Source organism: Podarcis vaucheri (genome assembly GCF_965113315.1).
Source record: "Podarcis vaucheri genome assembly, chromosome: 1".
Lineage (NCBI taxonomy): Eukaryota > Metazoa > Chordata > Lepidosauria > Squamata > Lacertidae > Podarcis > Podarcis vaucheri.
The window spans coordinates 2,696,780-2,712,614 of NC_138759.1; the positions used below are offsets into that span (position 1 = coordinate 2,696,780).

At 50.4% G+C, this 15,835-nt stretch overlaps 1 protein-coding gene across 2 annotated transcripts in view; it reads right to left on the reverse strand.

The window, feature by feature from the left end:
• The window catches only part of MDGA2 (MAM domain containing glycosylphosphatidylinositol anchor 2), a 413,027-nt gene extending 397,408 nt beyond the window's left edge, over positions 1-15,619 (reverse strand). For both annotated transcript variants that reach the window (XM_082229872.1, XM_082229871.1), the window contains exon 1: positions 15,348-15,619. In XM_082229872.1, the coding sequence (XP_082085998.1) occupies positions 15,348-15,420 (73 nt within the window). In that variant the 5' untranslated portion in view covers positions 15,421-15,619. The remainder of the gene's footprint in view (positions 1-15,347) is intronic.
• Positions 15,620-15,835: the final 216 nt, after the last annotated feature.

A 15,835-nucleotide genomic window follows, 5' to 3' on the forward strand; every position in this document is an offset into this window, starting at 1 on the left:
TAAGAGCTCATAGTTTGCATGCCAAAGGTCCCAGTTTTTTATTCCCAGGATCTCCAAGTTGGATGGCAAAGGCTTCCACCAGAGTCCTTGGAGAGCCACTATTAGTCTGGGTAGACCAAAGGTCCCCAACATGGTGACTTTAAAAGTGCCATGCCCTCCAATGCCTCGGTGGCAAAATCTGGGGCACAATCTTGCCAGTTGCCATCTTCCCATTTCCCCCCGCAAGAGAACGGTGCCCATTTTGGACACTGTGCCCTCGTGTGAATTCGCGCCACACTTCAAAATCGCACGAGAGAGCGCTGTCCTAGAAGGGCTGCCATTCTCTCGCAAACAACACACACAGCTTGTCCTGGTTTTCCCACGACACTTTCAGGGTATGGAGTGTGCCCACCAGTACTGATGCCCATTAAATACCCCACTAAAAATCTTATTCAACATTCAAGCTGCTGTTTGTTCTTTGTCTTTGCACTGGATTAGGTGCATGCCTGAATTTCATTGGATGCCAGGATTGGACACCCGCCCTACCTTCTGTGAAGAACAGGAGAGCGGTGTGGCGGCCATTTTGTGCCACACACAACACAGCGGCCATTTTGCGGTTGGCTCCCATGGTATTTTCTCAAAATGTGCCCTTCAGTCTGGTGCAGAAAGCATTAAGCCAGAAACATCTAGAGTCCAGCTCAGCATAAGACCAAGTCCAATAATTTATGGATGACCAGAGGTTCCTCAACTTATCTCCAGGAGTTTACACTGTGACTCGTCTCTCTACCACCTCCCTCAGAAATGGCAAGACTGGGTACCAAAGTCTTTCTACTTCTGACCAAGTGCACTGAGCTTTATTTGAACTGATTTGCAGAGCAGTTCAGCTCTTGCAGTCGGTTCTGTTGGGACATAGGAACTTGGGTCATGCAAAGTTTCTTTCCGCTTGCCAGTGGTTGGCCAATACACTGGGATTTCCAGTGTTATAGGAATTCTAAGGTCTCATATATATAAAGCGTATGTTCATAAATTTACAAGGCAAACACATATGTAAGTATATAAGCCACATGTCTGAAATAGTGGGAGAACAATCCTGAAGCCATTTTGACTCTCCCAAATGGACCTCAAATATTTCTCTGCAAGGAGGAAGGAAATGGGAAAAGCTTTCTAATTGTCTTTGGACAGTAGGGGCTTACCCCTCCCTGCAAATACAGTCTGGCAAGTATGGGTTAAGCTGAGCACACTCTCAATATGCCTAAGAGATTCAGGAACTAAGTATTTACCATCTCCAAGGAATGGCCAGAAAAGGCAATCAGATAATAAGGCATTATCAGGTATCCTGGCAGACAGGAGAGAAGCAACACACTCCAATTTCTGCTGGGGACCACCTCTTTCTGTGATGTATGTATGGTGTTTTGGGGGGTGGTCTTGGGCTACAGCGTGGGCAACTTCAAAAGTCTATATAAGGCCTTGCACACCAATGTTCTGGGTTCCTCCTTCCTCCTGCGTGTGGTGAGTGAGGACCCTGTTGCAAGATTTAAATAAAGATTATGCTCACTAGCTGTTTTGCTTCTCAATATTCTCTGGTTGGCCTCTGTTATCTTCTCCTACCAATAGGGAACCTACATAAGGACTCTGTACGGGTTCTTGGATACCCCATAAGGGAAAAGGAGCAGTTTTTTTTCTTATAACACCAAGCAGCAGGCTCAGCTTTTGACTTCTAAGAAACTTTCACAGAAAATCTCAGAAAGGACCTGGTAGGGATGAAGCTGTTACCTGGGACCAGGGAGACCAGGGTGCAAACCTACCCAGCTATGAAGCCCACTACACTCTCTCCTTAAGACAGTCACTGTCTCTCAACATAACTGACCTCACAGAATTGTTGTGAGGATAAAATATAAAGCAGCAGAGAAGTGTGTACATCAGCCTTGAGCCCTTTGGAGAAAAGGTGGAATTGAATGCAACCATTTTAAAAAGAGAGAAGTGTGTGTGTGTGTGTGTGTGTGTGTGTGTGTGTGTGTTTTCATTCTTGCTTTCCTTCTCTCATGGCTGACCAAGATGGGTGACATGCCTGGCACTCACACAAAAATCCAAATGTGTCCAAAGGCCTAAAAAAAAGTTAATGTCCCCTAGCAACATTTTTAAGGGATGCGCGTGGCGCTGTGGGTTAAACCACAGAGCCTAGGACTTGCAGATCAGAAGGTCGGCGGTTCAAATCCCCACGACGGGGTGAGCTTCCGTTGCTCTGTCCCAGCTCCTGCCAACCTAGCAGTTTGAAAGCACGTCAAAGTGCAAGTAGATAAATAGGTACCGCTCCGGCGGGGATTTAAACGGCATTTCCGTGCACTGCTCTGGTTCGCCAGAAGCGTCTTAGTCCTGCTGGCCACATGACCCGGAAGCTGTACGCCGGCTCCCTCGGCTAATAAAGCGAGATGAGCACTGCAACCCCAGAGTCGGTCACGACTGGACCTAATGGGCAGGGGTCCCTTTACCTTTAGCAACATTTTTATTTTAAAAAGAAACCAGAGAGTGCCTTCTCTGCCTAGCCATGGGTGGAGTAAGACAAGATCCCCTTTTCCGTATTGATCGATTGATTGTTAATTCGTTTACCCCGAAGACAAAACCTTTTTCAGACATTGTGGTGAGGAGGGAGAAGTATAAGCAATGCGGTGAAGGATCCGTTTGCTTCCTTGATTTTATTGGCTATTTTATGTAGGCTTTAGTGTACCATCAGCACTCTAGTTTTCTGGAATTACACGAGCTATAAATACAGAGCTCAGCCTCTGTGGCACATGGGACAAGAGCACTGGAGGATTTTTTTTCTGCCTGGGACCAATTTATTATGCTGCTCCTGAACTTCCGTGATTTGATTTGATATTTGTATTCTGCTTTTCCAGCAACAAATGCTGAGCTAAAAGCAGCTCAGAATAATCACAACCACATTAATAAACAACAAACGTGCCATTACTATGATATCAAACACAGCAGTATGTTAATAAAGAGAACAACAACAGTTTGGGAGGCAGCGCCCAGCCAGACTGCTCATCTCCCAGATTTTATGATGTGGTTTGGAAGGAAACAATCCATTGAAAAGAACCAGGGGATGTTTTCCTCAACCTGTCATCTGGGAGAAGTATATATTGTTATGAAAATTCTGAAGTCTCAAATATAGAATAAATGCATAATTCTTGCTTTTGAAACTTGTGGGCCTCTTTGCATTGTAGGAGCCCTTCATAATTACCCTTGCATGAATCCGCATAGACCAGGGGTCAGCAACCTAAGGCCCATGGGCCAGAAGCAGCCCACGGAGGTCATTTGACCAACCCATGAGCCGAACTGAGCCGCCCGCACATGCACTGCGCTAAACCAGCATGGCACAGTGTGGGGACTCGCTTCCGTGGCACCAGATTCAATGTGGCAATTCCCAGACCATCCGCAGGCCAGATTTTGAAGGCAATTGGGCCTGATCCGGCCCATGGACCTTACTTTGCCAACCCATGGCCCAGATGCTCTGCACAGAGGGATCGCCAGGCTTTCTGATTGTCATATCAATGACCCTCCTCTTCCTTCCAGCCCAGTGTTGATGCTTTCTGTAAACTCTGTTAATCCTCAGGAATATCACACCTTGACCTGCCTGAGCCACTGTGACCCCACCTTATGTCTGATGTATTTCTGGTTTGTAAAGGGACGTCTGTCTTCTCCATGCCAAAAATGCTAACCTTCAATAATAATAATAATAATAATAATAATAATAATAATAATAATAATAATTTATTATTTGTACCCCGCCCATCTGGCTGGGTTTCCCCAGCCACTCTGGGCGGCTTCCATAGAAACAAAAAATACAGTAAAATATCACAGATTAAAAGCTTCCCTGAACAGGGCTGCCTTAAGATGTCTTTTAAATGTCAGGTAGTTATTCATCGCTTTGACATCTGATGGGAGGGCGTTCCACAGGGCGGGCGCCACTACCAAGAAGGCCCTCTGCCTGGTTCCCTGTAGCTTTGCTTCTCGCAATGAGGGAACCGCCAGAAGGCCCTCAGCGCTGGACCTCAGCGGCCGGGCAGAACAATGGGGGTGGAGACGCTCCTTCAGGTATACTGGGCCTCTTAAAAAGAGGTGTCTCTCTTTGTTCTGGGTCTCTCACCTGTTTACAAGGAGGGGTGGGGGACACTGTGGCAACAGAAAAATAAAGATCTGCCTTGCTTCCCACTGGATCCTGCCTCCATCCTTTCTTCTCTGACCAATCATGGACTCAGAGTCCCTTGGGGAGTTGGGCAGCCAAAGCCAAACAAGAATTTCCCCTATAACAATATTATGGGAAGAGGCAATGTCGTGCAGTGGTTAGAGAGTGTTGGGCGAAGACCTGGGATGCCAGGGTTCAAATTCCCCACTCATCTATGAAGCTCACTGGGTGACCTTTGGGCCCAGTCTCTGCTTCTCGGCCTCACCTACGCAGCCTAAATATACTCAAATCCTTCGACTGTTCCTCATAAGGCTTGGTTTCAGGACCCTTGATCATATTGGTCACCCTCCTCTGCACACCTTCCAGCTTGTCCGTATCCTCCTTAAATTTTGGTGTCCAGAACTGGTGGACACCACTCCAGGTGGAGTCGGATCAAGACAGAAATGAGCAATACTATGGCTTCCCTTGATCTGGACACTAGACTTCTATAATTCAGTAGACTCCAGCAGAGCTGGAATTTGACTCCTGGGTCTTCTGAGAATCTCAGGAAACTCTTACCAGCTTTCCGGAACTTGACGTGAAGAGCGAACTTTTGCTATTCTTCCTCCTCCTCTGAGAAAAAAGGGAGAATTGTCCTTTTGAAAGCTCAATCTCCTTGATATTTCTTATGTTAATGATCTCACATTTTTTATCCTCCTTGCTGTAACAATGGCTCCTTGGTGCCATGCTGTGCTCTTCCCTTTCGCTTTACTTAAATGATTGCCCCATGACACCCCTCTTGAATAAAAGCATGGAAAAGGAAAAAGCCGAGCTTCTCTTATTATTAAGCAACATTAGACTCGTGTTTGTTCTCCATTTAATTTGCATATGGAGAGTTAAAAACCACTCCTGTCGGGATTGACAAAGAGGTAATTCTAAGGTTGGGTTCTCTCCCCCCAAGAAAATAAAGTCAGTATGCTAAACAAAGAGGCTAACAGGACCTTTTGTTCGACCTTTCCAGGAGCTTCGGAAAATGCTTTCAGCTTCCTACAATCACCAGAAATACATGGTATCACACAGAGATGTGCCCGCTTCCAGCAGATCAAGGAAATGAGATTGGGATTGTGTTGAAACCGACTCTGAGCCCACAGAAGGGGGAACAAGGAGAGTGAGAAATCTAAGATCAACATAAAGCGGGAAAGGAACCGTCCTTGATCTGGCTACTGACGGTGGCCGACAGACTCTACTGCAAACTGGCTGTGGTTTCACATATTTCATAAGAGCATGAGACAATAATACGAGGCTACTGGATCAGGCCTGGGACCCATCTGGTCCAGCAACCTGTTCTCACAGTGGACAACCAGATGTCTGTGGAAAACCCACAAGAACTACCCTAGCAACCTTGCACAACTCCAAGACAACGTTGTCTTCCCAGTTGACTTCAACGAGCAAAGAGATGCTGAAATGAAACAGAGGGTGCTGAGCAGTTGGTTGTAAACAGCACAGCTGCCCCACCATCCATAGCAACACTGCAAGGCAGTAGGAGAAGCTCATTGGGTGCAGACCTCTGCTACTCCTACAGCGCTTGCAAGGGGCTGACCCTGGTTCTTATGTCCTAAGCGTCAGGCATGCCCTCTAGGTCAGACCAGAGTGGGTCAATCAGAGTCACAACCCTGTTTCACGTAGCAGCCAGCCAACGCAGCCACAAACAGAGTCACAAGACAACCCCAGTCTCCAGCAACTAGTATTTCATGGTAGGCCACCCCTGAGCCTGGAGGCTCCATTGTTCATTGCTGTCTCAAAAGGCACATTGCACACCACCCTGTGGCCATGATGGATAAATGACAGTCTAGGTCTATAGCAAATAAATGTAGCCGTCATGACTAACAGGCAGCAAGACATTGACTCATGCAGTAAGTAATGAAGTAAGATTCCATCCTGAATCTATTGTCAATCATTTTAGGAAAGCGGACTCTTGAGAGACAGGTAGAAAAAAATTATCTTGGATCTTCCAACAGCATATATCATCTGTGATCTGCGATTACTAAGACCCAACACGGGGTTCTCAAAAATAAGTCATGTCAAACAAACCTCATTTCTTTTTTTGATGGAATTAAGTTTGATGGAACTTGGTGGATCAGGGGAATGTTGTGGACATAGCTTATCTTGATTTCAGTAAGGCTTTTGGCAAAGTCCCTCATGATATTCTTGCAAGGAAGGTGGTAAAATATGGGTTGAACGAGGTAACTGTTAGGTGGATTAGTAGCTGGTTGGCAGAATGAAACCAAAGATGACTCATTAATGGTTCCTGTCATCCTGGAAAAAAGTGCCAAGTGGGGTGCCACAAGGTTCTGTCCTGGGTCTGTTGTTGTTCAAAGACTTTATGAATGACTTGTATGAAGGAATTGAGGGGGTGTTCATCCAATTTGCAGATGACACCAAACTGGGAGGGGTAGCTAATGCTGCAGAAGACAGAATCAGAATTAATAATAATAATAATAATTTATCATTTATACCCCGCCCATCTGGCTGGGTTTCCCCAGCCACTCTGGGCGGCTTCCAACAAAGTAAAATACAGTGGTCTGTTGAACATTAAAAGCGTCCCTTAACAGGGCTGCCTTCAGATGTCTTCTAAAAGTCTGGTAGTTGTTCTTCTCTTTGACATCTGGTGGGAGGGCGTTCCACAGGGCGGGTGCCACTACCGAGAGGGCCCTCTGCCTGGTTCCCTGTAACTTGGCTTCTTGCAGGGAGGGAACCGCCAGAAGGCCCTCAGCGATGGACCTCAGTGTCTGGGCAGAACGATGGGGGTGGAGACGCTCCTTCATGTATACTGGACCGAGGTCAGATTGGACCTAATCAGATTAGAGAACAGGCCCCAAGCCAACAAAATGGATTTCAATAGGGACAAATGTCAGGTTCAGCTCTTAGGCCTTTCACCCTAAGGTCCCACAGCAGGTTGCAACAATTAAAACACAATGTCAAGAATAGTTTGAAACAACTTACAGTCACAGAAATGTGGTGGGTCTTACAGTCTGTCTAGAGGGGAAACTCCCCAGGGAGGAGTCCAGCTCTGACCTGGAAGTGGCACCTCTTTGGACAAGGAGTCTCAATCATCTCCCCAACCAAGTCTGTCTGCCCTTACCAGTTCTGCAGAATGGCAAAGAAGCCTTCAGAGCCTGTTGGGAGAGGCCACACCACAAGGGCTCTCCAAGGTCCTGAAGTAGCTAAGCCTACACATCTCTCTCCCAACCATCTTGTCCTGCAGATGCTGCAGAGTGCAATTTCCACCAGCCCCGGCATGATACAACCATGTAGATTGTGATGGTTGTGAGATGCAGTCCCAAACCTCTGGAGGATATCAGGTTGCAGAAGGCTGGTTCAGGGAGAGTTCTGCCATTCTTTCTTCTGTAGCTAAATTTGATCAAAGAAAAGATTCCTGGAACAGCCTGTACATGAGTGGAGCATAAGAGGATCCTGCTGGATCAGGCCATCTAGTCAGTGGTGTAGCGTGGGGGGTGCCAGGGGTGCCGGCCGCACCGGGCGCAACATTTGGGGGGGGGCGCGAGTCCAGAGGGAAGGGACAAGTTCCTTCCTCCGCCGGGCTCCCCGCCGCCACCGCCAGCCTTGCGCCCTAGCGCGCGCGCGCCCCCCGCCGCTGCTGCCGCTGCTGCAGCTGCGCTCCACTCACTGCTCGCAGGAGGAGCAGCCGCTGCAGCAGCGCCAACGGCACCACCGACGCCTGGCCGGGCACGGGCAGCCTCCGCACCCCGACGCCGACGCCATCCCCTCGGCCCAGCCACAGGCGGTGGCTGCTTCTGCCGACTGGGAGGGAGGAGAGCTCTGAGGGGCCTCGCCGCACCCTGCGCTCCCCAAAACCCTCCGAGAGGAAGCCGGCGGGCGGGTGAGGGTCTCCCGGCAGAAGGGGGCGCCGCTGGCTCCGGCTCTCAGCGCAGGTCTCAGGGGCAGGGGGGGCGAGGACGGAGCACGGCTGGAAGCCCCCAGACCCGGCCGGGAGGAGGAGAGGCGCTCACCAAGCCCGGATCTGGAGCTCCACCTACAGCCCAAGGAGAGGAGGGGGCGGGGAGGCACCCGAGGGGAGGGGGCTTCGGCTGCCTCGGCCCGCAGGGGCTCCGCAAATAATACATTTAATAAATTCCTGCTGAGCCTTGGCTCCTTTGCTCGCCCCCAGCCCCAGTGGCGTAGCGTGGGGGGTGCAGGGGGGCCGGGTGCAACATCTGGGGGCGCGCTCGCACTCGAGTGCTAAAATCCATGGGTTAGGGGGCGCAAATTACTTGCCTTGCCCCGGGTGCTGACAACCCACGCTACGCCACTGCATCTAGTCCAGCTTTCTGGTCTCACAGGGGCCAACCAGATGTTCAAGCATTCTCCTTTCCTGTGGTTTCCAGCAACAGGTCTTCAGAAGCATCGCTTCCTCTGACTATAGAGGCAGAGTATAGCCATCATGGCTAGTAACCATCAGTGGCTTTTTCCTCCATGAATTTGGCCATCTAGGTTGGTGGAGGGGAGTTTCATAGTCTAACTCTGCACTGAATAGAGACGTACTTCCATTTATGCGTCCAGCATCTTCCAACATTCAACTTCATTTGATGTCCACAACGTCTAGTGTTGTGAGGAGGAAAACTTTCCTCTCTCTACTCTCTCCATGCCATGAATATTTTTTATAAACTTCTATAATGTTACCTCTTACTCAGTCGTCAAAGATAAGCAGGACTTGGTCTGGCCAGTGGTGGGATGGGAGACCACCCTGGGAACTCTCTGCATGATATTTTGAGTTCCACAAGAGGGGGAACACAATGCTTTAAAGGTCTAGGTGAATCCCTGTAAAACTGGACAATTGCACTAGGTCTCTGTGAACTCTGTCCAGGGCTGCAGGAGATTGATTATACATTTTAAAAATTGCCGCTAGCTTCTGAACCCACTGAACTGAAGCATCTCCGAGACGGAAATTAATTACCTTTCTTCTACCTATTTGCAGAGCAAAATCCTTGATTGAGCCTTCTTAGCCCTGGCAAAATATTAATCATCATATTCATACTTGTGTCAAGATTTTAGATTATTACCGGTAACTGTTATTTTTTTAATAATAATAATAAATCCATCAGACACGTTTTGCTGAGATTTAAAGGCTCTCTGGCAATGCAGATAAGCAATGAAAACTTGGAGATCAGCCGTCCCCAAGTAGTTCCTCTCCAAATGATTTGGACTGCAACTTCCATCAGGCTCAGCCGACGCTTCAAAGGAACTGGAGAGCAAAATGCTGGAAATGCTGTTTTAGAGGAAGCAAGGGAAGGGCACTCTCAAAGCTGCTGAATGCCCTCTGTTTGAGCTGTTGACCCTTGTTTCCAAAGGCCATAAGAGTGTGCCCATAAGAACATAAGGAGACCCTGATATACCAAGCCATTGGCGCCTGCAACCCAGCACCCTGTTCTCACAGTGACCAATGAGATGGTTGTGAGATACCTGCAAACAGGACCTGCTGAATATACTCTCTGTGCAGAGGCAAACTTTCCAACGTACATCTGTTGTTGGTCAGTGGCAGATGATGCCAGCCTAGTCATAGCAATGGGAATAATAATAATAATTTATTACTTATACCCCGCCCATCTGGCTGGGTTTCCCCAGCCACTCTGGGCAGCTTCCAACAGAATATTTAAAATACAATAGTCTATTAAACATTAAAAGCTTCCCTAAACAGGACTGCCTTCAGATGTCTTCTAAATGTCAGGTAGTTGTTTTTCTCTTTGACATCTGATGGGAGGGCTTTCCACAGGGCGGGGGCCACCACCAAGAAGGCCCTCTGCCTGGTTCCCTGTAACTTGGTTTCTTGCAGTGAGGGAACCGCCAGAAGGCCCTCGGCACTGGACCTCAGTGTCCAGGCAGAACGATGGGGGTGGAGACGCTCCTTCTGGTATACTGGGCCGAGGCCGTTTAGGGCGTTAAAGGTCAGCACCAACACTCTGAATTGTGCTCGGAAACGTACTGGGAGCCAATGTAGGTTTTTCAGGACCGGTGTTATGTGGTCTCGGTGGCTGCTCCCAGTCACCAGTCTAGCTGCCGCATTCTGGATTAGTTGTAGTTTCTGGGTCACCTTCAAAGGTAGCCCCACATACAGCGCATTGCAATAGTCCAAGCGAGAGATAACTAGAGCATGCACCACTCTGGTGAGACAGTCTGCGGGCAGGTAGGGTCTCATCCTGCATACCAGGTGGAGCTGGTAGACAGCCGCTCTGGACGCAGAATTAACCTGTACCTCCACGGACAGCTGTGAGTCCAAAATGACTCCCAGGCTGTGCACCTGGTCCTTCAGGTGCACAGTTACCCCATTCAGGATTAGGGAGTCCCTCACACCCGCCTGCCCCTTGTCCCCCCAAAATAGTACTTCTGTCTTGTCAGGATTCAACCTCAGTCTGTTAGCCTCCATCCATCCTCCAACTGCCTCCAGGCACTCACACAGGACCTTGACCACCTTCACTGGTTCTGACTTAAAAGAGAAAACGCCCAAAAGCAAATCTTGCTGCCTTACTGAACTCTCAGAATAACACCACAGCAGAAACTCTGCAATCCCCAATGCGTACAGGGTGTATACCTGAGATTTTGTGTGTGTCAGCTAGTTTACACATGTGCTTTTGACATTGTAAATAAATATACATACATTACAATTCCCGAGTAAGGAGATGGCGTTTCCTCAAGGTGTTTGCTTAGCCTTAGACGGTAGCTAAAGGGGACACCTTAAAGCAGTGGTTCTCGAGGGGGGTGAAGCAGCACACTAGTGTGGCCGGCGAGGAAGGCAAGTGTGGCAGGAAGATTCAAGGACAATCAAATAAGCTTCTAAACCTTTCAGTGAAGTATAGTATTGTATAGTTTTGTTTTAGTTTTTTGCAGAACAGAGATAGATATCTTCAGTGCTTTTTTCCTAAGGGTACGCCGGGGTACGCATACCCCTAAACATTTTGTGAATCTAAGTTTGACCTCATTGAGGGGCAGTATTTCAATATGAGTAGGAAAATGAGAGTATCCCTAAACATTATTTTTTATAGAAAAAAGCACTGGATATCTTTGCAAAATGAGAGCATCAAGTGATTGTGCAAGCTCACCCCTCTCATACGCAAGAGGCTCATTTATACTTATATTTTGGGAATGATTCCTGTTCTTATGTAGCTGCATTATTTTATACTTTCCGGGGATGTCCCATGATCATATTATAAAGTAGCTGTGTTCTGTGCTATAAAGCGAGTTCTTTCTTTTGGTTCTCCAATGTATAAGAAGTACACCCAATAATCAATATCTATCAATATCAATAAAAGCATCAATATTCATACCAATATCAATACCAATTTTAAAAAATCAGTGTGAGCCCAGAGAAAATAGTTTGAGAACCGCTGCCAATGGCTGGAAGATGGTTGCTTAGATGAGCATTGCTGGCCCTTGATTGCTGGTGGCTACTAGCTGTGAACACGTTCTGCCTATTTTGGTGAGGTTTAATAGGAAGCTGTTTACAGGTTAGGAATCCAGAGATACCAAACAGGAGATGCCAGGGAGTGTTGTCGTCCCCCCCACCTCACCCCACACAATTCAAGAAGGAGCTTTGACTGTGGAAACTCCAAGGTTTGGGGGAACAACTGTCATTGCTTAAAATGCCAGCCCTTGCCTTCCCTCTCCAGCTTGGCATGCATTTTTCCTGAAGCAAACAGGTACAGCAAAAGAAACTGTTCTCTCTCCAGGAACGGTCTCATCATTAGGAAACTGACCCTGTGAAAGACTGCCCCCTAGAGGCCCCTGCTGCTCAAGGAGAAGGTGGTGAGCACAAATAATTCATCTAGAGTTGCTTTTGCTGAACTAGGCATTTTGGACAATACTACATGGACGGCCCCATCTTCCACAGAAGGGGCGTCTTAAAATCAGAAATGATCTGGATCTGAGCACCCTGCTAAGGCACCCAACAGCCTACCTGAGTATCCACAGCACTGCGGAGTTCACAAAGGCTCCATTTCCCAGCCCCCACTGGGGCAGGTGATTCCAGGTGGCCAACGGAGGATGCGCAAAAATCCAACCGGTTGATGCAGGACCATCACAAATGCCAAAGCAAAGGTAAACCCACAAGAAAGAATCCTTAGGGCAGTCTGCACACACCAAACACAAAAAAAACCAAACAGATTCCAGCTGTGTGCAATAGCCAAAAAAAGGAGATAAAGGAACCTCAAAAGCATGGAAGGCAAGACAATTAGTTATCTGCTTTTTTTATAAAAGAAAGAATCCTTTTCAACAGGAATTGACGGGAGGGTTGGGGTATTGCCGACTAAGTCCTGCCAACCGTCTCTAGATGCAGACTCGCACCCAAAACCTGCAGATGAAATTCCTCAACCAGCTCCGAATGGGGAGTGTGAGCAGAATCACACACCATTTGCCAGGGGAGAGCTGTGTGTCGGCTGCCACATCCATGCGCTCTCATCACCAGAGCACAGCTCACCCGGCGTTGAGCAAAACGGCAGCGGGGAAGGGTTATGCCAATCACGCTCATTGCTCTGTGCCCAACTCCAGGAATCCCACACCTCAGAGCCACCAAGACTGACGGCGGCCTGTTTCTTCCTGCCCACATATAACATGCTGTCTTTGTGAGAAAAGAAACACACACGCACTAGATTGAATGAACATCCTGTCCTCCGAGAAGAACCTTTAGTAATGCACACTCACACAAAGAAGGTTATTTTTTTCATATGCATATATATATGTGTGCAATCATGGTGCCAAATAACACCACCTGCCATCAAAACTCAGATCTGCAGGAGTCACAAAATCAGGCAGGGACATCAACAGATGGTTGGGGGATCATTATAAATTGAATATAACCAAACACAAGTCCAAGTGCCATTAGAGTGCTCTGTTCAGGGGTGAAAATCTCATGCATTTGACCCCCAAAGGAAATATTATGAAACTAGCACAGAACTTCAGCAACACACATTCTCTGCATGCAATATTTTTTCGGGTGTTCAGCTAGGAAGGAAATTGGTGGAAGTGTATGGGGGATACTATCAAGCACACGAGAGGAGAGGAATTCGTTTGGGGTTTTTTTCTTCCCCAGGAACAGGCCTCCTCAAACAGCTAGAACCTGGTTTGATCGCGGGAAAGCCACACAAGAGGCAAAATTCCCAGGGCCCAAGAGACACCACTCATCCTTACCAAATGGCCATCCAGGTACCAGGGGAAGCCAAGGGGCCTGCCTCTCTGGCCCAGAGCCAGCCCTGCCCAGCCTAGTCCCCTTTCCAGAGAGGATGCTCTTCAAAGAGGCATGAAATCCATCTCTTCCCACTGTGTGTGTGTCATCACTAGCTGGAGAGAAGAGACGCGGGGAAGGTTTGGCCTCTCTCTGGGTTCGGCATTCCCCACATCAGAAGGCTGTTGCCAGGGAAATGGAATGAATGAGAGAAATTCAGAAGGAAAATGCAAAACTACCCCCACCCCTACCAAAGCAAAAAAAGAGAGGGGGGAGCAGTTACTTCCAGGGGGAGAAAAGGGGTTCGATACAGAAGCACCGAGCCTTGTCTCTTTCCTGTGCAGCAGGAGGAGGCTGATTCTGGGGAGGAGCAGGGGGGGGGTTACACACACATACACACACAATTGCCGCAGAGAAGGAGAAGCAAGCTGCCTGCCTGCCTGCCTGGGGAGTGAATGAATCTTCCCTCCCCCGCCGCCCCCTCGCTCTGCCAACGTCAGCCGGAGATTTGCATGGCACAAGCGGCGCCCACCGCCGTCTCCTCCTCCTCCTCCTCCTCCTCCAAACCGGGCACCGCGGCCATTGGAGCCGGCCAGCGCTGTGTGTGCGTAAATGTGCCACGCTGAAGATGCCGCCCGCTCTCGGCTGCTTCCAGAGGGTTAAACTCCATCTCCCCCTGGCTGCCAACCCGAGTTAATTTCCACCTCCACAACACCGGGGGTTGGGGAGATTTAATAGAGGGTTATTTTTAGCATCCTTCCAACACGCGCGCACACGCGGGCGCGCACACACACACACACCAAAAACCTTCTACAGGGAAGCTTCCCCCCGCAAAAAAAAAGAGATCTGAAAGGCCACCCCCAGAAATAGATGCGGGAAAGTTTGCAGCCTGTCAAAACCTCTCCTAACCTCCGCTCACCGGGAAGCAGGGCGGAGAGGAGTTCAGGAAGGGGGGGGAGAGAGAGAGAGAGAGAGAGAGAGAGAGAGAGAGAGAGAGAAGTATTTTTCAGCCTCCAAGACTCTCTGTGGGCTCTGCTGACATCTCCGCACATGCCTGCCTGTCTCTGCAGCCTCGGATTGCACCCACCAGCCTCTCCGGGCGCCCATCACCAGGGCCTCCTGCCCACCAATGCAAGACCCCCTGGAGGCTCCCAAACCGAGCCCAGAGGTGGAAAGATTCCCCCTCCCATGTGCAAGCAGACCGTGGCTGGCATCGCATCTTTCGGGGGGAGGTGGCGAGCGATGAGGCAAACGAGCCTCCTTCTCTTTCCCGAGGTCTTTGCAGCTGGTATTTAGACAGCTGCGTGGAGAAGGGGAGCGGGGGCCAGGGAGAGAACAGAGGGGGCCATTTACGCGCCCAGGAGAGCCCGGCCAACCTAGGCAACACGGAGCTCCAGAAAGCCCGGAGCTGGGAGGATGGAGCGGTGGACGGAGCGAGTCAGAGGCGGACCGAGTCCTCCCGGGCATTGCCCGGTGCCCAGATGTGCCTCCGGCTGCATTTGCAGCTGGAGGAAGAAGAGGAGGGAGCCTGGGGCTTCCTCTCCTTCCTTCCTTTGCCCACCGCCAAATCTCCCGTTCCTCCCTCCCCACCCCAAAGTCAGCTCCCCTCAAACGGTCCCTCTCCCTGGGATCCCAGCCCCCTCCACCGTTCCTCGGTGGCGCAGAGCAGGTCCCCCTCCCCTCTCCCTCGCTTCCCGGACCGGCGGGGAGGTGGGGGCAGCAATCCGGTCGCCTGAGCCAAGACCCGAGTTCGAGCCTCGTTCGGTTGAGATTTGGGGGTGGGGGAGTGCGAAAGAGCTGCTTTTTGAGCCCTGGAAGGTCGGGGGTGCGAAGAGAAGGCTCTCCATGCTTGCAAGGTCACCACGACGCGGGAGGTGGGCTGTTTTTCCCCCTCCGGTGGGGAGAGAGAGAGAGAGAGAGAGAGAGAGAGAGAGAGAGAGAGAGCGCAGTAGCGAGCCGGTGGCCGGCACTCACCGTAGACGCCTTGCCCGGAGATGCCCTCCAGCAGCACGGCGAGCAGCCACACGGCCCCGTAGGCTAAATCCATCTTGGCGGCGGCGGGAGCAGCGGCAGCCACATATCCGGGCGGAGGGGACCGGGAGCAGGAGGAGGCGCGCCCCGCTCGCTCGCTCCGCCACGGCCCGCTCGCGGCTCCCGAGGATGGAGGAGGGCGAGGACGAGGATGGAGAGGGAGGCAGCGGCAGGAGGAGGCGGCGGAAAGGAGGCGCCCCCCGGGCAGTAGGCGACGCGCGGCGGCGGCGGAGGCTCCGAGCCCCGGCTAGATCGCGGCGTCCTTGCGCGGCGCACTCTGCTGCGGCGGGGCCGGCGGCAGCGGCTCGGCGGCGGCGGAACAGGGCGCAGCCATGGCGGGAGCGCCCCCGGCGCACTCCCGGGCCTGCGGGCGGCTGGCTCTCTCCTCCTCCTCCTCCTGCAGCGGCGGGCCCGGGCTGGGAAAGGCAGGA